This window comes from Gadus macrocephalus, chromosome 23 (genome assembly GCF_031168955.1).
Source record: "Gadus macrocephalus chromosome 23, ASM3116895v1".
NCBI lineage: Eukaryota > Metazoa > Chordata > Actinopteri > Gadiformes > Gadidae > Gadus > Gadus macrocephalus.
The window spans coordinates 11,239,267-11,261,535 of NC_082404.1; the positions used below are offsets into that span (position 1 = coordinate 11,239,267).

Sequence of the window (22,269 nt, forward strand, 5' to 3'; positions counted from 1 at the left end):
TTATTGGTCGTCATTAAAAAAAACATAAGGGGTAACACTGTTGTTTTTTATTGGTCATCATGAAAAAAAACATAAGGGGTAACACTGTTGTTTTTTATTGGTCATCATGAAAAAAAACATAAGGGTTAACACTGTCGATATTCATCAAAGAAAACATAGGGGGTAACACTGTTGTTTTTTATTGGTCGTCATGAAAAAAAACATAAGGGGTAACACTGTTGTTTTTTATTGGTCGTCATGAAAAAAAACATAAGGGGTAACACTGTTGTTTTTTATTGATCATCATGAAAAAAAACATAAGGGGTAACACTGTTGTTTTTTATTGATCGTCATGAAAAAAAACATAAGGGGTAACACTGTCGTTTTTTATTGCTCGTCATGAAAAAAACACAAGGGGTAACACTTGTTTTTTATTGATCATCATGAAAAAAAACATAAGGGGTAACACTGTTGTTTTTTATTGATCGTCATGAAAAAAAACATAAGGGGTAACACTGTTGTTTTTTATTGATCATCATGAAAAAAAACATAAAGGGTAACACTGTCGATATTCATCAAAGAAAACATAGGGGGTAACACTGTTGTTTTTTATTGGTTGTAATGAAAAAAAACATAAGGGGTAACACTGTTGTTTTTTATTGGTCGTCATGAAAAAAAACATAAGGGGTAACACTGTTGTTTTTTATTGATCATCATGAAAAAAAACATAAGGGGTAACACTGTTGTTTTTTATTGGTCGTCATGAAAAAAAACATAAGGGGTAACACTGTTGTTTTTTATTGGTCTTCATGGAAAAAAAACATAAGGGGTAACACTGTTGTTTTTTATTGGTCGTCATGAAAAAAAACAAAGGGTAACACTGTTGTTTTTTATTGGTCGTCATGAAAAAAAACATAAGGGGTAACACTGTCGTTTTTAATTGGTCGTCATGAAAAAAAACATAAGGGGTAACACTGTGGTTTTTTATTGGTCATCATGAAAAGAAACATAAGGGGTAACACTGTCGTTTTTTATTGGTCTTCATAAAAAAATACATAAGGGGTAACACTGTCGATATTCATCAAAGAAAACATAGGGGGTAACACTGTTGTTTTTTATTGGTTGTAATGAAAAAAAACATAAGGGGTAACACTGTTGTTTTTTATTGGTCGTCATGAAAAAAAACATAAGGGGTAACACTGTTGTTTTTTATTGATCATCATGAAAAAAAACATAAGGGGTAACACTTGTTTTTTATTGGTCGTCATGAAAAAAAACATAAGGGGTAACACTGTTGTTTTTTATTGGTCTTCATGGAAAAAAAACATAAGGGGTAACACTGTCGTTTTTTATTGGTCGTCATGAAAAAAAACATAAGGGGTAACACTGTGGTTTTTTATTGGTCATCATGAAAAAAAACATAAGGGGTAACACTGTTGTTTTTTATTGGTCGTCATGAAAAAAAACATAAGGGGTAACACTGTCGTTTTTTATTGGTCGTCATGAAAAAAAACAAGGGGTAACACTGTTGTTTTTTATTGGTCATGAAAAAAAACATAAAGGGTAACACTGTTGTTTTTTATTGGTCGTCATGAAAAAAAACATAAGGGGTAACACTGTCGTTTTTTATTGGTCGTCATTAAAAAAAACATAAGGGGTAACACTGTTGTTTTTTATTGGTCATCATGAAAAAAAACATAAGGGGTAACACTGTCGATATTCATCAAAGAAAACATAGGGGGTAACACTGTTGTTTTTTATTGGTCGTCATGAAAAAAAACATAAGGGGTAACACTGTTGTTTTTTATTGGTCGTCATGAAAAAAAACATAAGGGGTAACACTGTTGTTTTTTATTGATCATCATGAAAAAAAACATAAGGGGTAACACTGTTGTTTTTTATTGATCGTCATGAAAAAAAACATAAGGGGTAACACTGTTGTTTTTTATTGATCATCATGAAAAAAAACATAAAGGGTAACACCGTTGTTTTTTATTGGTCGTCATGAAAAAAAACATGGGTTAACACTGTCGTTTTTTATTGGTCTTCATAAAAAAATACATAAGGGGTAACATTGTCGATATTCATCAAAGAAAACATAGGGGGTAACACTGTTGTTTTTTATTGGTTGTAATGAAAAAAAACATAAGGGGTAACACTGTTGTTTTTTATTGGTCGTCATGAAAAAAAACATAAGGGGTAACACTGTTGTTTTTTATTGATCATCATGAAAAAAAACATAAGGGGTAACACTGTTGTTTTTTATTGGTCGTCATGAAAAAAAACATAAGGGGTAACACTGTTGTTTTTTATTGGTCTTCATGGAAAAAAAAACATAAGGGGTAACACTGTTGTTTTTTATTGGTCGTCATGAAAAAAAACAAAGGGTAACACTGTTGTTTTTTATTGGTCATCATGAAAAGAAACATAAGGGGTAACACTGTCGTTTTTTATTGGTCTTCATAAAAAAATACATAAGGGGTAACACTGTCGATATTCATCAAAGAAAACATAGGGGGTAACACTGTTGTTTTTTATTGGTTGTAATGAAAAAAAACATAAGGGGTAACACTGTTGTTTTTTATTGGTCGTCATGAAAAAAAACATAAGGGGTAACACTGTTGTTTTTTATTGATCATCATGAAAAAAAACATAAGGGGTAACACTTGTTTTTTATTGGTCGTCATGAAAAAAAACATAAGGGGTAACACTGTTGTTTTTTATTGGTCTTCATGGAAAAAAAACATAAGGGGTAACACTGTCGTTTTTTATTGGTCGTCATGAAAAAAAACATAAGGGGTAACACTGTGGTTTTTTATTGGTCATCATGAAAAAAAACATAAGGGGTAACACTGTTGTTTTTTATTGGTCGTCATGAAAAAAAACATAAGGGGTAACACTGTCGTTTTTTATTGGTCGTCATGAAAAAAAACAAGGGGTAACACTGTTGTTTTTTATTGGTCGTCATGAAAAAAAACATAAAGGGTAACACTGTTGTTTTTTATTGGTCGTCATGAAAAAAAACATAAGGGGTAACACTGTCGTTTTTTATTGGTCGTCATTAAAAAAAACATAAGGGGTAACACTGTTGTTTTTTATTGGTCATCATGAAAAAAAACATAAGGGGTCGTCATGAAAAAAAACATAAAGGTTAACACTTTTTTTTATGAAAAAATCACTTCTTTTTTTTATTGGTCGTCATGAAAAAAACATAAGGGGTAACACTTTTTTTTTTTATTGGTCGTCATGAAAAAAAACATAAGGGGTAACACTGTTGTCTTTGTCAAATAAAATATGAGGGGTAACGCTGTCGTATTTTATTGGTCGTCATGAAAAAACCATAAGGGGTAACACTGCCGTTTTTATCAAATGAAACATAAGGGGTAGCACTGTCGTTTTTCTTTGGTCGTCATGAAAAAAAACATAAGGGGTAACACTGTTGTTTTTTTATTGGGTAACACTGTTGTTTTTTATTGGTCGTCATGAAAAAAAACGTAAGGGGTAACACTGTTTTTTTATTGGCCGTCATGAAAAAAAACATAAGGGGTAACACTGTTGTTTTTTTATTGGGTAACACTGTTGTTTTTTATTGGTCGTCATGAAAAAAAACGTAAGGGGTAACACTGTTTTTTTATTGGCCGTCATGAAAAAAAACATAAGGGGTAACACTGTTGTTTTTTTATTGGTCGTCATGAATAAAAACATAAGGGGTAACACTGTTGTTTTTTATTGTTCGTCATGAAAAAAAACATAATAAAATATAAGGGGTAACCCTGTCGTATTTTATTGGTCGTCATGAAAAAAAACATAAGGGGTAAGGAGAGGTGGTCACCAAGGGGACAGGCTACGAAACAGATGTTCAAGAATGCTGGTTGGCCCGATACTGGGTAGACACACGTAACGACGAACAGGCGCCGGCTGATAGTAGATCCTCGGCTGAAGTAGGGAATGGTGATTGGTGATTATTGTCTGGTGTGTCAGGAGAAGGACCACTGGCGTCAAGTAGCCACTAGATGGAGGTATTGGACCGCATAGCAGGACGCGGCGTGACATAACACGCCCCTCTCCTTCCTACAACTTTTAATTAATTTTGGTTTGAACGAGTTCTCTCTAGAGCCCGTTCGGTCCGTTCTGGTCTAACATGGTGTACTCTGTAGAAGAGACCCCGGCCGTTCACTTTGTAGATGAAAGGGCTCATTCCTAGGATACGAAAACACATCAATTCATATTTTCATGCTATAATTAAAACAATCATGAATATAATATTTAATTTCTGCCATGTCTGCGCAATAACCGTTTTAAAGGTCCCATGGCATGCTCGTTTTAATGTATAATCATTAAAACGAGCCGTTTTAATGATTATACATATATATTTCCTAGTCAATAGAAAATGTTGCAGCTTTTTGTTCTTATTAGTTAATAAAATGTTTCATATTCGAGTGTATAAGAAAAAACTGGTAAACGGCTCCTAAAATAATTATTGGCGATTAATTATGGTAAGGGAATAAGGTCAAAGAAACAATTTACAACCACCAAAAATACAGAACATATATTTAATGTATGTTTAGTCTTTATTAAGTCTCTATAAGCCATACACAAATTCACACACACTTAAAATAAATGTTTTCCAATGGTTAATGACATCATCTTTGGTTGAATACAATTCAGCATTAAGTGTATATCTGGCATTCTATGTCATTAGAAAAATACAAGAGAACGAAAAGACAAGTGAACACTTAAAGGTTGGGTACGGAATTTGCTTTTTTGGCCATTTTTGCAAAATTACTTGAAATCCTTATCATAACCCGCTTTCAGCCACTGAGTTAGAAGTACTGACATGAAAATTAAACAAGTCAATCATCTGTGGAACGGGCAGGGCTCGAAAAACTCCAGGCAATCATTTGGATTGCCACCTCGTTGCATTGGACAGTAAGTACGTCAATCAAACGGTCGTACTGCACTCCCCCTCCCCCGCGCCCCGCGCGCGACCCCTTCGTGCAGTACTCGTGACCCAGAGCTCGTGACCCAGAGCAAGCTCCTGTTTGTTGTTATCCTGCGGTAGCTGCTGGAACTAGTTGATCCACATTTGGACCTAGCAGAAGAAGACAATTTCCATGGCAGACAAGACGCCACCATCCCCACCACCACCACCAGCAAAGAGAAGGAAAACTCTTTTTCAGAGAGTAATTTATAATAAAAACGCTGAAAGAGAAGGGAATAAAATCAAGAATAATCCTAGGCGCTGCTTTCGAACGTTGGCGGCAACTGAAGGACGAGAAGGGTCTAAAAACCGATGCTTGTGTGGCGGTTGACATAGTTTCAAAGTTTATACCGTTTATACTCGGTAATACCGGTGTTGAGACGAGTGTATTACTCGTTGTGAAAATGTCCACACCGCAGCAACCCTAGTGAAAACCAGGACTTCCAATACAATTATATGAAACAAAAATACATTTTCTAAAAATAGTAATGATTTATGTGACCGTTTAATGTTTATAACATCTGGTGCAACCATAGCCGCGAGAACGTATTCTCAGCAGGGGGTGCTGAAAAAAAAAAAACTCAGCCTGCACTAGACTCGCAACTCGTTACATTGATAAAAAAGATCTATAGCAGCGCAGCTCAATTACACCAGTGCATGCGCGCACAGTTGAAAATCGATCGTTGTGTTCACTTTCTTCACACCATGGTTCACATCCAGCTGCTCACAGAACAAGTTTAGCGCACCACCGCTACCCTCACACTTTTTCATATAACCTTTTTTCAGCACTAGGTCATATGAGCATTAAATAAATGCTGCGTCTCGGACAGCAGCGAGGATGACTCGCTTTGCCACGGGCCGAAACAGTTCGGAGCGACCACAGCCAGAGCGAACACAGCGGGGCAGAGGAGTGTCAGGAATAGCCTTTGGTGTACACATCAGTACGGCCTATTTGCACTACTGTTTAGTGGCAATGCAGTGTTTTATTCTATGCCTTTTTATTTTCGTATATTATTTCAATGAATACAATTTCTTTATTCATAAAAACAAGATCTGGTCTTCAAATCTTTTTTCCAAATATAGGTCGTCTTACAATGGGGTTTGTGTTTAGGCTATATTCGGACCAATACGGTACAGCGGGCGCTCACATGACGTTAAGCATTTCCTGGTGCATAATGTGACGCTTCAGAACCTAAAATCCCGTTTCTCCCCGTTGACACGACAACACATAACCGGCGTTTTCAGAAATCTCCACTTTGGCCGGAGTTTTTAGAAATGATCGTTTTCTGTGATAAGACAGGGCCTCGGACAGGGGGTGTTGCAGCACCCCCAGCACCCCTACTTCCCGCGGTACTGGGTGCAACTTACAGCTGAATGTAGTGCCATGTTGTTAAAGGCACCCAGTGCAACTTTCGAGGCTTAAAAATAAACATTCAATTTCTAGTCTTTTTTACACGTAGTAAGTTTCAATAACTCCATACCATTACATACCGACATTTAAGCAGCAAAGATGAGACGTCGTTGTGTGGTGAGAACTGATACAAAATCGATAACAACAACAATGCCGCCATTTTCTTTATTTTTTGTAACCTACAATAAATAAAGCATGCTTCCAGTCAATGGAAAAATGGCTTCTCCCCACCGGCGATTGTTGTTGTTTACGATTTTCTATCAGTTCTCACCACACAACGACGTCTCATCTTTGCTCCTTGAATGTCGATATGTAATGGTATGGAGTTATTGAAACTTACTACGTGTAAAAAAGACTTGAAATTTAATGTTTATTTTTCATTGAATGTTTACATAAAGTTGCACTGGGTGCCTTTAAACGAAAACCTACGCTAGCCTGGCTCGCTCTCGCGCATCTCTGTTCGCGCTCGTGCATGATTGCGCGTCCAGGTACTTGGAATGGGTGGAGTCAGAGTCAGCGTTGAAGGAGAGGGGGTAGGACCATTTGAGTTGTGTATTTTCAAAATCTGCTGGCGTTTCGCAAATCGCATACCCAACCTTTAATGAATGTAGGCAAGCGCTGTGCGCTTCACACCGGAGGCTCTCACAGACACGTGTCCACCCCCCCCGCCCCCCACCCTCAGCCATCACTCAGGTGAGCTGTGGCGGCCGGCGAACAGGATGCTCTTGCTGGGGTTGTGGCGGATGAAGAAGAGGAAGGGGTGGTCGGCGACGAATTGGGGGGTTTTCATCATGCTGCATCCCACCATAATGCCTGCTGCGGTGGCGGCGGCGGCCTCGGTGCCCTCCTCGTTGACCTCCACGAAGGCCTTGTGGACCACCTTGGACAGCACCAGGTCGTTGGCCGAGGACATGCCTATCGGAGAGGAGGAGGTGTTGAGGGGGTGTGGAGCTCTCTAGCACACTTGATACGGGGGCTGTGGGAGTGTTTCACTACCGCTGGCGCTGAACGAGTTTATCATTCACGACTGTGTGCTCAGGCGGTGCAGCCTCGGCAGCGGCAGCCGTTTATTCAATTGTTAGTTTTTCTACACAACTTTAATATAGTTAAATGTGTCTATTGACGGATTTATTTACAAGTTATTTATTTCTATATATACATACAGTGCTTATAGTTTCAAGCAAATTGGATATTCCCTTTTTTTTTTTATAGAACGTAATATGGTCCCTTCCAATAGTGTATTTTTAAGATATATAATACAATTGGATCACGCGATCCGGCTGTGTGGTCCCTACCAGAGAAGTCACTGAGGCCCTGGTCGAAGGCGTCCACCATGCCCATGCTGACCAGCAGGTCTTTCATGTCGTAGGTCTGCGTCATCTTGAATCGCGGCAGGCCCACCTTGACTTCCCTCCGGCCCATCCTGTCTGGCCGGGTCCATTCCATGAAGGTCTCGTAGGTCAGCATCGCTTCCAGCTGAAGACAATTGGGGGTGGTGGTTGATTTGACTGTTAGCGTGTGGGATCTGATTCCATTGCAAGTGAGCCACCTGCTTTAGCTCGAATTCACTATGACATAAAAAAAGATGATTGGCTCTCAGTTCGACGAGGAAGGGAGAGTGAGATGTGTTTCTCCGGGTAACGATGACATTACAGTTCACTGCCACTTTAACACTGGTCGTTCTTTTTACTGCGTGTACCTCTCTGCACTGTTCCTACCTTCTCCAGGCCGGTGGTGCCGTCCTCAATTTCCATTGGGAGGCAGATCAGCATGCTGAGTTCTTTGCCTTCATAGGGCAGCTCCAGGATCTTTACCAACACATTCAGAGTACGGTATTAATCCCAAAGGAAACTGTTTATAGCAATTTCTCAAGATAGAAAAATAGTAAGACAGAAAAATGATTGGATATCATACATTACATTTTTTATTTAAATAAAATGTATGGAATCAGTGCCCAGTATGACATTGTAATTATTCTGAAACAAGAGGATTGCATAAGTTACAGATAATAAAGAATGAGCTTGGTGCACCACAAACCTAGCTAAACAAGTAACACTGAATATTCGGCTGATAACCACTGATAGTTTAAATAGTACAATGGGGTTACCTGGCAATTCGCCTCAGGAATGAAGGCAAGAGGGAACCTTGCTTTGTGGTACATCATCTTCACTTTCTTAGTGTCATTCTGAGGGTAAAACAAAAGACAAGCAGAGGTATGCATTCATAATATATATTTCTTATTTATAATATTAATAATGATATAAGGTAATTGGGAGGTGGCTACTGCATGAATTTTTATTATGTGCATTCAGCATATGTATTAAAAGAAATGTATGTATTAAAAATATTAATGCATATATACATATATATTAAAAGAAAACACAAACAATATGTGTGTACTTTCCTCTGCTAATTTGATCCATAGTATGCGATCAAGGTAGCCTGCATCCTGCATTGCCATTTAAGGGAGTTTCTGCTCCTCTTAACTGTATGGCCTGCGTAGGCCTTTGGGACTGTAACTGTAACTAAACACAGGTTTGACTTGACTAGTCTTGACGTTGCACACTCCGGTCAATAAGATCTGATCTAAGGTGTGGCTTGCCGTCTGTCTCTTTCTAATCACTAGGATGATGAACGTTTAGACAAAGCAGCAATTATGTTTCTTAGATGTATGGAGATCAATTCTCTGTTCACCAAACATATTTATCCCCCTTTTCACAGACACCTGAAGTTTTGTAAAATGTAAAATAGAATGTAAAATAATTAAAAGACTGACTATCAGAAGCCAGGATGCCACAAGTTGGAGGGAGGGGGGGAGAGAAAGAGAGAGAAGCTGCACGGTACGATATATTGCAGCATTCTTAGAGAAGTCTCCTCATAGAGACAGTCTTGGATCCAATTGAAACGAGTACACTTCCATTGTTTGATATAAGACAGTGGGAGTAGAGAGAGAGAGAGAGAGAGAGAGAGAGAGAGAGAGAGAGAGAGAGAGAGAGAGAGAGAGAGATTATCTAACCCCGCGGCTGCGGGCATGCATAGTGCCAGGCGCTTGCCTTAACGGCAGAACATGGAATCTGTCAGGTTAATATCATGACTTTAAAAGCACCTACTGACTTCCTCTAACGAATTAACGAGTCAAAATGTTGAGATGGACAGTATCTTTAGAGTCTTTTTCTTTCTTTCTTTTACGCTATGCTGACCCGCTTAGCACACGTTTCTCCATTTTCACTGTGAAATTGACGGTTGACCACTACGACATTAACGTTCCTTCACGATATTTTTTTTAAAATGTGATGTATTTATTTTGCAAATCAAAAACGTTCAAAACCTTTTATGACCAAAGAATGAATTTGGAATTTTTTAAATAAAAAAGAAATTAAAGAATAATATATATATCAAGGGCCCCCCCATTGGCCAGGGCCCTGGACATGTGCCCTCTTTGCCCATGCGAAAATCCGTCATTGCTTGTTATGCAAAGAAATGTAAACTTCTCTCAAATGTTCCACATCTCTGACTCAAATCCCAACCGGACACTATAACGTCTCCCAGGCATGGATGGCTGGCTGTTGCAAGTCTAGCCTGCAATCTGCAACCATTAGGTTTAGTTGTGGTGGGTGTCAGTGCCAAGATGGCAGTGGTGAACTGGCCCACCCTTGGCCTCGGTCTTGAAGCGCTACCTTGTTCAGTTTGAAGGCAGTCTCCTTGGTGGCTTCCTCCTTGAACTGCTTGTCCCACTTTCCCTTGAAGTAGATGGCATTGACCAGCACCAACCTGGTCAGCGAGTCAACCACACCAGGTACCAACAGGTCCTTGATTTTATCTAGGTGAACAAAGACAAAGAATCAAAAGAAGGAAAGAAAATGTAGCGTTTTGGTGGAAACTTCCAATTTAATGTGTAAGGTCGCAATGCGTAAGAATGAAACCCTCCTAGTGAGTATACGGGGACTTTCAGAATTCTAAAACTCAATGACAGGGTCCTGTTCACTCACTGGATTGGAAACTGAGGGATGCAAACTAGCATAGCTCAGCTGGCTGGGTGGTGTGAGTAGGAGGGATTTTTTGAGTGTCAAGAGATTCTTGTAAACCAAGAGAGTGGTATAGGCTGGCCAGAATCTAAATAATTTATTTTATATCAGGTATAACATAATAACATTATTGAAACCACTATTGATAACATTATCAGGGTAGCTTTAAGATAACAACTAGTGGAAATGTAACACATCAAATTTGCATATGTGTGTTTGTGTCCCACCTTGTGTCTGTTTCTCCACCCAGGTGTTTATCTCCACCCTGGCCTCCTCTGCCTTGGCTTTGAAGTCCACAGACTGGAGGTCTGCCTGGTAGTACTTCCTGGTTTCATCCAGGAACCCCTGGAAACATTCAACCAATCCCCCAAATGTAGCATTACAATCATTTACATAATACCTATAAATGGAGGATAAATAGGTCCTGGTCATGTATGGAAAGTCACATGATGAGATGATAGGCCCCTCATTTTTTCTTTTTATTGACGTATTTATGCCATCATTCATCAATGATGCCCTTAGTGCTGGGCAACAATTAAATATGATCATTTATCGTCTCTGAGTTGTGTTCTGACTTCACATAGGCATGAATATGCAGACGTAAAACCGGAGTACCCAGTCTTTTTGAGTGTTAATTAATTACGAGTAGAAATGTGAAGTAAAAATAAAGACAAAATACCTACCATACCTTGAATTACTGTACAGAAAAGAAGAATAGAACTACATTTCTGAGATTTAATCCTCACCTGAACAAACTGGAAAGTCTTCTCTCCATACAGCCTGTTGGCCAGACTAAGGGAGTACAGCGCGTCTGGCTTGTTCAGCTCGCTCAGCAGTTTGGAGAAGCTGGCGTTGATGTCCTCTTCGCTCTTCTGATGTTGCAGCGCCTACATCGTACAGAGTATGTGTGTGGGGAGGGGAGGGAGGGGGAGAAACACAACGTAAGACCACTGTCTGAGAGAGGAGAGGTTGCGGGAGAGATTGAAGCTTCCCCTGTCCACCAGCAAGATCATGTACAGCCGCGTTCCCCCACCCTAATGCTCACACAAAACAGACTAGAACGTAGTAAGTAGCAGCAAGAAATTTAATGCTACTGCCATGTACTTTGATAGAGCCCACATAGGCAAGGCAGAGTCAAACATTTGCTAGCCTTGAGGAAAATGACAGAGAGGGAAATTGTAGAAATATCTAAATATATGTCAATATATTATTTAGAAGAGGTATGGCCTGATAAACATCTTGCTTTGTACATTTCTAAGGCAGGAGCTTAGGTGAGTCTGAAGTCTTCACCAGCTCAATCGGTCTAGCAATAACAACGATTAGCGCTTCAAGTATATTTCTTACAGAAACAGCAAGAAAGAAACAGTCAAACACAGCATACACACTCAACAAGTCCCGCATTGGGAATGAAGGCTTCCCATTAGTAAAGAAGCAGCCATGTCACACAGCATCCCATCACATCTCAGTCATAACCAGGCCTGCATTAACCTGCCATTGGGCCCTGGGGCTGAGAGGTTTTTTAGGCCCCCTGACAGGGGGTCTTACAATGAAGATGTGTCAATTATTTTCCGCCATTTTGCCGTTGTCGGGGGGGGGGGGGGTGCCCGCTAGTGGCCCCCTTTTTTTTTTGGCTCATGAAAGGCCTTCGATCTTTGTAAGCCCCAAAGAAAAGGCTTGTCTAAGCCAATCGGGGGGCATCATGAGCCAGTATTAAAGAATACTAATAAATAAATAAACATTTACTGAAGCTCATGTAGGTGAATCTGCTCTTTCCTGGTTCACATCCTACCTGACGAACCTGCTCTCTACCTGCTCTTTCCTGGTTCACATCCTACCTGACGAACCGCACCTATCAAGTGACATGGAATGGCTCCTTGTCCAAACCTTGCACACTTGAAACTGGTGTCCCTCAAGGCTCTGTACTGGGGCCTCTTCTGTTCTCCCTCTATACCAGATCTCTGGGCTTGGTAATTGCATCACACAGCTTTTCCTATCACTGCTATGCTGACGACACACTCGAGAGCTATTTCTCTCTTTCCCCTCATCTGATAAAACCCTGATTGCAACACGCATATCGGAATGTCTGGCGGATGTCAGCACCTGGACAACTGCCCATCACCTGAGGCTTAACCTCAACAAAACCGAGCTCCTCCTAATCCCAGGGAAAGATTGCCCACACATGGACTTGCTGGTCACCGTCGAGAACATCACTGTATCTCCCTCTCCAACTGCCAGAAACCTCGGTGTGGTATTGGACAATCAGTTATCCTGCACTGCAAACATCACTGTGGTTGCCCGATCCTGCAGATTTGCACTTTTCAACATCTGCAGAATCCGGCCCTTCCTCACAAGGGAAGCAGCTCAGCTTTTAGTCCAATCACTGGTCATCTCCCGCCTCGACTACTGCAACCCACTCCTAAACCTTTGCAGCGCATCCAGAATGCGGCAGCGCGCCTCGTGTTCAACCTACCGAAGTTCTCCCATGTGACCCCCCTTTTCCGGGACCTCCACTGGCTCCCTGTAGTAGCTCGCATCAAATTTAAGACGATGGTACTGGCATACAAGGCAGTCGATGGAACTGCCCCTGCCTACCTCCAAGCATTGCTAAAGCCACACACCCCAGCTCGATCCCTCCGCTCAACTACCTCAGCTGGACGCCTGGTACCGCCATCGCTAAGAGCTAGCAAAGGCCGCTCAGCAAAGTCACAAATTTTCTCGGTTCTGGGACCTCAGTAAATATAAATGTAGGTGCTGGGGCTTCAGCCCAGGTAAGCCCATGCTTTAAGGCGGCCTTGCTCATAACGTCCCAGAACTTCTCCACTGGCTCTCTGGCCTCTTGACCTGCAGTTCAAAATACATCAGCCACCTGTTAGTGTAACTTAAGCTAGCTACAACATCCAAAATGGCCCCGTTTGAGGCTTTGGCTCCTGGTACCATCCTCTTGAGCAGAAACTGTGGCAGAAAGGTGGTGGGCGCCCTCTGCTGCATCTGCATCTGTGCCAGTGCTGGAAGAGCCTGCTGCTGGGGTCCCTCTGCCTCGGAGAAGCAGAGCACCTGGGGGGGTTCGGCAGGGACTTGTGGGACTGGGGAGGTCAGCTGTGTGTGTGTGTGTGTGTGTGTGTGTGTGTGTGTGTGTGTGTGTGTGTGTGTGTGTGTGTGTGTGTGTGTGTGTGTGTGTGTGTGTGTGTGTGTGTGTGTGTGTGTGTGTGTGTGAGACATAGATGAGGGTATTGGTTCCTCTCTCTCCTTTCCAAACAGATACTGACGCCTGTATTGTCGCTCTCCCTTCCTCAGGCGGAGTTTGACTGCGTCAACAGCAAAAAAAAAAAGGAAATACCCTGTCAATAGGCCGTGGTGTGTTCAACCCTCAATGTTGGCGGACAGGTTAAGGACCAGGGCCGTCGTACTGCGGGTGTAAGGTGGACAGTTGTGGGGGGGCCAAGGCAGAGGGGGTCCCATGGGAATAAAATAAATAAAATAATCATCTTTAGAATCTTCAGTGTGCGGCTAGGAGCCGCACACTGCGCTCAACGGCAAAATGCCGCCAGGCCACGTCCCAGAATTTGGTGCGACGGCCCTGTTAAGGACCAATGTAGGTCACTGGGTTTTACTCCATTCAACTCCTCGGGAGGATTCCGGTGACTCAAAGCCCCTCCTTGCATTCATCATAACATACGTTTCTCTGTCAGTCTTTCTTTTCTTTTCTTTTTTACACATTTACTTTAAGGCACACATGGCTTCTTTTAGTACCGTCAACGGACGATAAGGAGAGGCAAGCTCTTTATGAAAACCAACTAGAAAGGAAACACGTCCATACACCAAGGTCTAACCCCATGATTGTGCTAGACACCTGAACTTTGTTAAAAAGTTTGACACGTGACTCGGCCACACGACTGTGGGTTCAGGTTGGAATCCAAGATTTATGCAATTTACATTGCCCTAATGTGGGACACTGCCTAATCTGGTTGTGTTTTATGATATAATTATGCTGCAAATTAGGCAAAAATATTATAAAAATGTGTTTAATTTTAATTTTTTTCTACCAATCTTTAGCTGTCCCACATTTGGAAAGGTGTTTCCGAACGTGGGACAGCATGATTTGCCTAATCTGGGACAGTCATGTTAATTGTGAAAATAAGCATTTAAATGTGTAATGTGTGTTTAATTCAGGGTTTATTAGTACAATAGGATCAAAACCCAGTCTTGATGGGCCAGTTAATCTAGTTTAGTGGACTAGCTATGTTAAAGCACTTTTAGTCACACTAAAATCAAGCTAGCTAGACTAGCTAGCCAGGACAAAGGCTTTTAGTCCTGGCTAGCACACACACACACACACACACACACACACACACACACACACACACACACACACACACACACACACACACACACACACACACACACACACACACACACACACACACAAAGTTTAAAGCAAGGCAAAGGCAAATTAAATTTAACTAAATAAAACAATGCAAACTATTACAGATAAGGCTACAATGGCAAAGCAGAGAGCAGGGAGAGAAGGAAGAGAAGGAAGCCAGGGCAAGAAGCTCAACCAGTGGAGCCAGGAAAGAATGAAGGGAGCAATAAATGAGTACAGGGAGATTGTTGAGGCCGGTGGGGTCCCTCAGCTGAGGCTGTTGGCCAGGGCCTGGAGTGTGCCAAAGTCCACCCTCCAGCGCAGACTAAAGGGAGCTGGCCACCATCAGCACACTATCGGCCGGAAGCCACTAATTGCTGCAGAGGACGAAGCTGAGCTGGCTGATTTGGTAAAGACCCTCGGTAAACGGGGCTTCCCTCTAAGGATTGCTGACATCCAGAAACTAGCCTTCCAGTTTGCGCAAAAGAAGGGCATCGTTGGTTTCAGCCAGAAAAACCAGAAGGCTGGCTATCGCTGGTTCTGGGGCTTCATGAGACGGAACATTCACCTGGGCATCCGCAAACCTGAAGCCCTGTCAGCAGCGAGGGCGGCAGGCTTCAACCCCACGGTTGTGATGGGATGGTTCCAAAAATTCCAAGAAATCATCAAGACCCGGGGATTAGAAGATGTGCCCAGTCACATTTGGAACTGTGATGAAACAGGGCTCCAAGACCACTTCCTCCCTACCAAGGTGGTGGCTGAGGTTGAAGAGCCATGCTACGAGGTCACTGGTGGGGAGAAAGGGGTAACAACCACCTGTCTGGCCAGCCTGAATGCTGCTGGCGGCTTCGGGCCAACTATGATAATTTTCAAGGGAAAGAGAATGAAGCTTGGGGTCTCCCCCCAACACATTTGTTAAAATGTCCGACAACGGGTGGATCAACAGCGATCTATTTGTAGAGTGGGGGAAACTTTTCCTTAATAGCCTTCCAAACCATGATCCTCGACCCCACTTGCTCCTTGTCGACGGGCATACGTCCCATGTCTACAATTTCGATTTTTTAAAGATGATGAAGAACAACAATGTCTTTGTATTCAGCCTTCCCCCCCACACCACTCACTATCTGCAGCCTGCAGATAGGGCCCTCTTCAAAAGCTTGAAGCACTTCTGGGGGCTGGAGGGGAGGAAGATCACAAGGGAGACTGGAGGAAAACGGCTGGACAGGGTGTTGTTCATGCCACTGTTTGCCAAGGCCTGGGCCAAGGCAGCCACAGCCTCAAATGCCATGGCTGGCTTTGGAGGCTCCGGGATTTACCCGTTCAATCCAGCTAGGATAAAGGCAAGCTTATTCACACCAAGTGAAACCCCTGAGCGGCTCTTCCAGGAGACCCTAATGGACATGCCAGTAGATGAAGCAAGCCCTGCGGCAACTCCAACCCATCAGCAGCCTGCACCTGACAGTCCCTGCCATCACGATGTCCAATGGTATCTTATGGCGCAGACCCCATCCTCTGCATGATGCTGTCCAGCCAGTGACACAGCCAGAGACAGAAGAGGTCTCCTTCATAAGTCTCACTCCTATTCCAGTGAGAGAGCGACCAACCACCAGCCGCCAGAGAGCCAAACCTCCTTCCTGGAACTTGATGAATGTATTGTAGGAATTGGTATCACAAAGCATGGGTATGTACATTTGACCATGAATATTCATGAGCAGATACATTTAAATTAAATTGATATTGTCTTTTCTATTCCTAATGACTGTCCCAGATTAGGGCACACACTGTCCCAGATTAGAGCAAACGCATTTTCTTGAGCAATTTTGCACATGGAGCACTAATATATGTGAAATGTCTTCTCTGAGTATGATACCTGAAAATTTTTGCTTTTTTTGTTTTCAGTAGCCAACATCTTGAGGATTTCAGAATGGTATCAGGTGCGGGTCAAATGTAGTGGCTTAGTTTGGTAATATCGCACATAAATTGAAATTGCAAAAAGTGTCCCACATTAGGACAACTCACCCTACACTAGCCACAGAATTTAAGGGCATTTGTGTGCGTGCGTGTATACCTCTGACATCTGTGTGGATGTGTTCCCCCTTGCACCCAGCAGCACCATGGCCAGGGCCGAAGAGATGCTGAGAGGAGAGTAAAAGATATTGCCAGACTTGTTTTCCTCCGTGATCTTTTTGAACAACGCCAGGGTAAAGGTGATGTTGGCCTCGGTCAAAGGGGTTGAGGATGCCATTGTGTCTGATACAAAGACAGAAACGTGGGAGAATAATGAAACATTAACTGTGTTGTATCCATTATGTGTCCGGAATTCACAAAATGCCCTGTCGGTCAAACATGAAATAGGACGAGGAACATAAAAAAACAGATTTTGAACAGAGCGACATTTTCCTACCATTTACATAGCCCTTGTAAAAAACGTAGCCTACAGCCGTCATTTCAATTTGCAACATCTAAAGTAAATAAAGGTTGCCAACTCTCACGCATATGGCGTAAAACTCACGCCTTCAGCATCAATCTCACGCTAACAAAATAAATATCACGCAAAATAGCCCATCTCTTAAAAAATAATAATAGGCTAATCAACTTTTGTCGGTCCGTTGTTCACTCACGACCACAGAATATAGAGGAAACATGAGCGGTAGATCTTTCTATCTATTCGAACCGACTGCATTGCGTTGACCGCAGTGCAGGGCTGATCTACGTCCTCCGCGCACCTTTCTCTGTTGACACGCCGCACCCTTTGCGTCTTTTTGTTGCGCGTGAAATTGTGACTGAAAGACGCGCGTTTTGGGAGAAGAAAATAAAGTGTTGGTTAAGGTCACTCTGAGAGCGTAAATAAATGCCTCAAACTAGTGCTGTCATTTTTAAATAACAACGTTACGTTGTTTTATTAATGCGGAATAGCGGATACTCCGCTATTTGGTTTCATTGACTGATTAGAGCATCTGCTCAATAGGCCTACTTAACCTACAATTACGGCCAGGGTATCAAAATGAACTAGAACATCTAATGTGCATTTTTATGCTATTCCCAACATCTAAACAAGATGGCGAAAAGTTACCCAGAGAACTTCTCATAAATGGTCCTTTCCCAAAACTCTTCAGTCTCTCTCCCTCCCACCTTCCATGTCTACTGTCTCTCTTGCCTCTCTGTGTTGGCTTTGGACCTTGTTGGAATTCAACTAGAACTTGTTGGTTTGGTGTTACTTAGCCTATATTTTATTTATATTACAAGTGCCTTTCGAGCAATAAGCACGGGAAGAACACGATATAGGCATTAGTTTACTGAATATCTTAGTTTACTACTTAATCCATATGTAACAGTTACAAATATTTTAATCAGGATAATATAATACTTTAATTCTGATTTAACATTAATTCCAACTTGTTACTTTTTAATATCTGTCATTAGGCTAAATAAAGTCACTTTTGGCTATGAGCAGGGTCCAATTCTCGCAATATCAACCCACCTGATCTCCATTCCACGCAGAAATGCAATGAGTTTGCAGCTTTTTATACAGATAAAATTGAAGGCATCAGACGCGCCATCAATAACTCCACTTCAAACAAAAATGTTGGACTACCACCCTGTTCAGGCAAAAGTAACGTGGCAGGGATGGCATGCTTTAATGTTATTGACTCTAAAACTCTTGTGGAAACTGTTACACAACTAAAGCCATCCACCTGTTGCCTTGATTCTTTACCTACCAACCTCTTTAAGAATGTTTTTGACTGGCTAGCAATAGACATATTGCAGATAGTTAACAACTCTCTCCAGTCAGGCAACTTCCCAAAAGCCCTGAAAACTGCAGTTATTAAACCCCTTTTAAAAAAGCGGAGCCTAGATACCTCTATTATTAACAACTACAGACCAATATCAAATCTGCCCTTCATAAGTAAAATCATTGAGAAAGTTGTCCTCCAGCAACTTAATCACTTCCTGGCATCAACTGGTTGTTATGACACCTTCCAATCAGGATTTCGACCCCTGCACAGCACTGAGACCGCCCTCATTAAAGTTGTAAACGACATCCGTCTTAACACAGACTCTGGCAAAACCTCAATACTAATGCTACTAGACCTCAGTGCTGCATTCGACACTGTAGACCATACAATACTTTTGGACAGGTTAGAAAACTGGGTGGGGCTTTCAGGCACAGTCTTAAATTGGTTCAGATCCTACCTACAAAATAGGAACTACTTTGTTTCCATCGGCGACTTTGTATCAGAATCAACCAACGTGATGTGTGGAGTCCCACAAGGTTCGATCTTAGGACCCTCTTTATTCAACATCTACATGCTCCCACTAGGGCAAATCATGCATAATAACAATATTGACCATCATTGCTATGCTGATGACACGCAAATCTATGTATCGCTATCACCAAATGACTATCGGCCCATAGATCTGCTGTGCCAGTGCATTGAGCAAGTGAAAGACTGGATGTGCCGAAATTTCCTTCAGCTAAATGAGGATAAAACAGAGATAATTGTATTTGGTGCTAAAACGGAAAGGCTTAAAGTAACCCAACACCTTCACTCTCTGTCCCTGAAAACCTCAATCAAAGCCAGAAATCTAGGGGTTATCATGGATTCTGATTTACATTTCGAAAGTCACATCAAATCAGTTACAAAATCTGCATATTATCACCTTAAAAATGTAGCAAGACTTAGAGGGCTCATGTCCACCGAAGACTTACAAAAACTTGTACATGCCTTTATCACTAGTAAGCTTGATTACTGCAATGGTCTCCTTCATTGGTGTAGTCTATTTTATTGTAGTGGGTATACTGTGATGATTCCCTCCCAGCCTCGTACAAACCCGTCCCACCGGTACGTGTACGTGTGTGGCGCTTATGGGGTGTCGCACCACACTCACCAACGCAGGGGTCTACAACCCGCTGATTTAAGAGTATAACGATTATCAACAATCATGGAAAGCTGAGTAGGTTTATCAGTTTTAATAACAGTATGAACAAATAGAACACAAAAATTAAAAGTTGTCCTTTGTATATCTATAGTAGCAATAGCACATGCTAAACAAGGACAAAATCTACTCAAAATAATTTAATGAACTGTTTACAACCATGGCTAACCAGTGCATGAGAAGGAGATGACAGGAGACTAATGTTTCACGCTTTCAATTGCTCTAATTTGAGCTCTTACTGTTGTTATCTAACATACCATACAGTAATTGAATTGTGTAAAAGTGTGAAATTACTGCACCTTAAAAATGACCATGAATTAGCTATACTCTCATTTGCATAGTGATTAACATTATGAATTTCAATTGTGTATACCAACTGTATGTTGGCTGACATTTAGCTAACTTTTTTTCCCTCCACTCTAACCAGGATGCCTGTTTTTAAATTCCCTAGCCTGCCAGTCTGAAAGGCTGGCCAGGGGGTTCTCATCTAAAAGTAACAAGGAGATATAAAGTGGGATTAAAACATTGTCTTCTGTTGACTACTTATTATGTGGTTTACACATTAATATGGGAGTACTGGACACACACACACACACACACACACACACACACACACACACACACACACACACACACACACACACACACACACACACACACACACACACACACACACACACACACACACACACACACACACACACACACACACACACACACACACACACGCGCGAGAAGGAGGGGCCGCTTCGCGCTTCGTAATAACAGAGTATGGCAAGCCATAACAGAGACAGGGCAGAACGCGAGCCGAGCGCGCAGGGGGAATTTTATGAATGGTGAATGTAGGAGATAACTTCCCCTGCTTAAAGTATTTTATTGCAGTTATACCCGACCGGTATTTGCGAAAAATAAACACAGAAGTGAAAGATCTGTCACAAGACGATTGATACGTATCCGTGCACATTTTTAAGTGGGTATACGCAAATCCTGGTGCGTTCCTAGTGGGTATACGGCGTATACCTGCGTATCACGTAGACTACACCACTGGTCTCCTTACAGGTCTCCCAAAACAAACTGTAAGGAAGCTTCAGCTTGTTCAGAATGCTGCTGCTAGAGTTTTAACAAAGACCAAAAAATTTGAACACATTACACCAATTCTTAAATCGTTACATTGGCTTCCTGTAGGTCAGAGAATTGATTTTAAAATCATGTTGCTAACCTATAAATCCCTACATGGTTTAGGCCCAAAATATTTAACTGATATGCTTCCACTACATAAGCCTTCTAGAACACTAAGATCTTCTGAGACCAATCTGTTAATTATCCCCAGAGTAAACACGAAACATGGGAAAGCAGGATTTAGTTACTATGCAACAAATAGCTGGAATAAACTCCCTGAGGATTTAAGACTTGCCCCAACTCTGAGCACCTTCAAAACAAGATTGAAGACTTTTATGTTTGCTTTAGCTTTCTGCTAAATCTTAAATACTTTACCTTTATTTTACTAAAATGCCTTTTTAACTTTCAATTTAATTTTCTCACTTTCTTAAATACATTGCACTTTCAATTTTACTTACTAAAAAGCCTTTTTAACTTTCAATTAAATTTTCTATTTTTACCAGAAAGATACATGATCTGATACCAGAGAGAAAGGATAAGGGTTACTAGAATCCGGGTTGGAGTCCCAGAGAAAGTACCAAGTTCCTTTTAGGTCGGGTTGGAGTCCCGACGCGGATACCAGAGAGACTGTTGATCTGATCTTAAATACATTGCACTTTCTATTTTACTCATTTCTTTGCATATGTTTTCTTTTACTTATCTATTATTTTATTTTATTTTATAACAATGTTTATATGTGAAGCACTTTGAGTCTGCCTTGTGTATGAAAAGTGCTATATAAATAAAGTTGCCTTGCCTTGCCTTGCCTTGCCTTAAGGTTTCTCATAATTTGACAGCCCTCCACAAAATAAAATGACAAGGTGTCTTAATGTAGTCTAGGCTATCAACCAATAAACAAATGATGAGGATGAGGATATGACACATTTTTACCTTTTGTTAAATTCCTTCTTTCTGGGACTGGGAATATATTCAGAAGTCTTTGTTAAATGCATATCTATGGCAGCAGGTGTCTGACTGTGTCTTGAATGTCCTACGTCAGCAACTGCCAATGGCTTTTATGTTATCCTTCCTTCAATTTGTTTATAATAAGTAGCCTAAACGAGGACTGTTTTGTAAAAAAATAAATAGGTTAGGGTTGTCAAAAATGTTCGCCGCGCGCGTCCACTGATATTTTGCAGTCTCACTCAGCCAAAGTCCCAAAGTTGACAACCTTCAGTAAATTTTGAACCTATTCTAATCTAACGTTATTTGTCATGTATTCAAACCGCAACACATTTACTATAAACAATCCTAATAAAACATAATAAATAAACCTAACTCAAAAAGATTTAAAGTCATGTATTAGTCTTTCAACGGCATATAAACTACTTACCAATCAGTGTGTTCCTGTCCTTGACAAGCGATCAGTAAAGGTAAGAGAAGAGTCGGAAACGCCCACAACCTCTTTTTCTCA

The 22,269-nt window shown here is 41.4% G+C and overlaps 2 protein-coding genes across 8 annotated transcripts in view; both read right to left on the reverse strand.

Moving 5' to 3' along the window:
* LOC132452983 (leukocyte elastase inhibitor-like) overlaps nt 1–22,208 on the reverse strand; it is a 49,666-nt gene extending 27,458 nt beyond the window's left edge. The window contains exon 1 of the mRNA XM_060045836.1: nt 22,189–22,208. The gene's annotated coding sequence lies outside the window, so the exon portion shown is untranslated. The remainder of the gene's footprint in view (nt 1–22,188) is intronic.
* Nucleotides 1–22,269, reverse strand: part of LOC132452977 (leukocyte elastase inhibitor-like) — a 55,899-nt gene that overhangs the window by 27,458 nt on the left and 6,172 nt on the right. For 3 of the 7 annotated variants that reach the window (XM_060045822.1, XM_060045819.1, XM_060045820.1), the window contains 9 exons: nt 16,828–17,009; nt 13,331–13,450; nt 11,143–11,283; nt 10,624–10,741; nt 10,049–10,191; nt 8,479–8,556; nt 8,090–8,179; nt 7,667–7,847; nt 7,010–7,286 (listed from right to left, as the gene is read on the reverse strand). In XM_060045822.1, coding sequence (XP_059901805.1) covers nt 7,057–7,286; nt 7,667–7,847; nt 8,090–8,179; nt 8,479–8,556; nt 10,049–10,191; nt 10,624–10,741; nt 11,143–11,283; nt 13,331–13,450; nt 16,828–17,009 — 1,283 coding nt within the window. In that variant the 3' untranslated portion in view covers nt 7,010–7,056. Of the gene's footprint in view, nt 1–7,009; nt 7,287–7,666; nt 7,848–8,089; nt 8,180–8,478; nt 8,557–10,048; nt 10,192–10,623; nt 10,742–11,142; nt 11,284–13,330; nt 13,451–16,827; nt 17,010–17,163; nt 17,222–17,832; nt 17,864–22,188; nt 22,247–22,269 lie in introns of those variants that run through there. The other 4 variants (XM_060045825.1, XM_060045824.1, XM_060045823.1 and 1 more) reach the window with 4 other exon arrangements.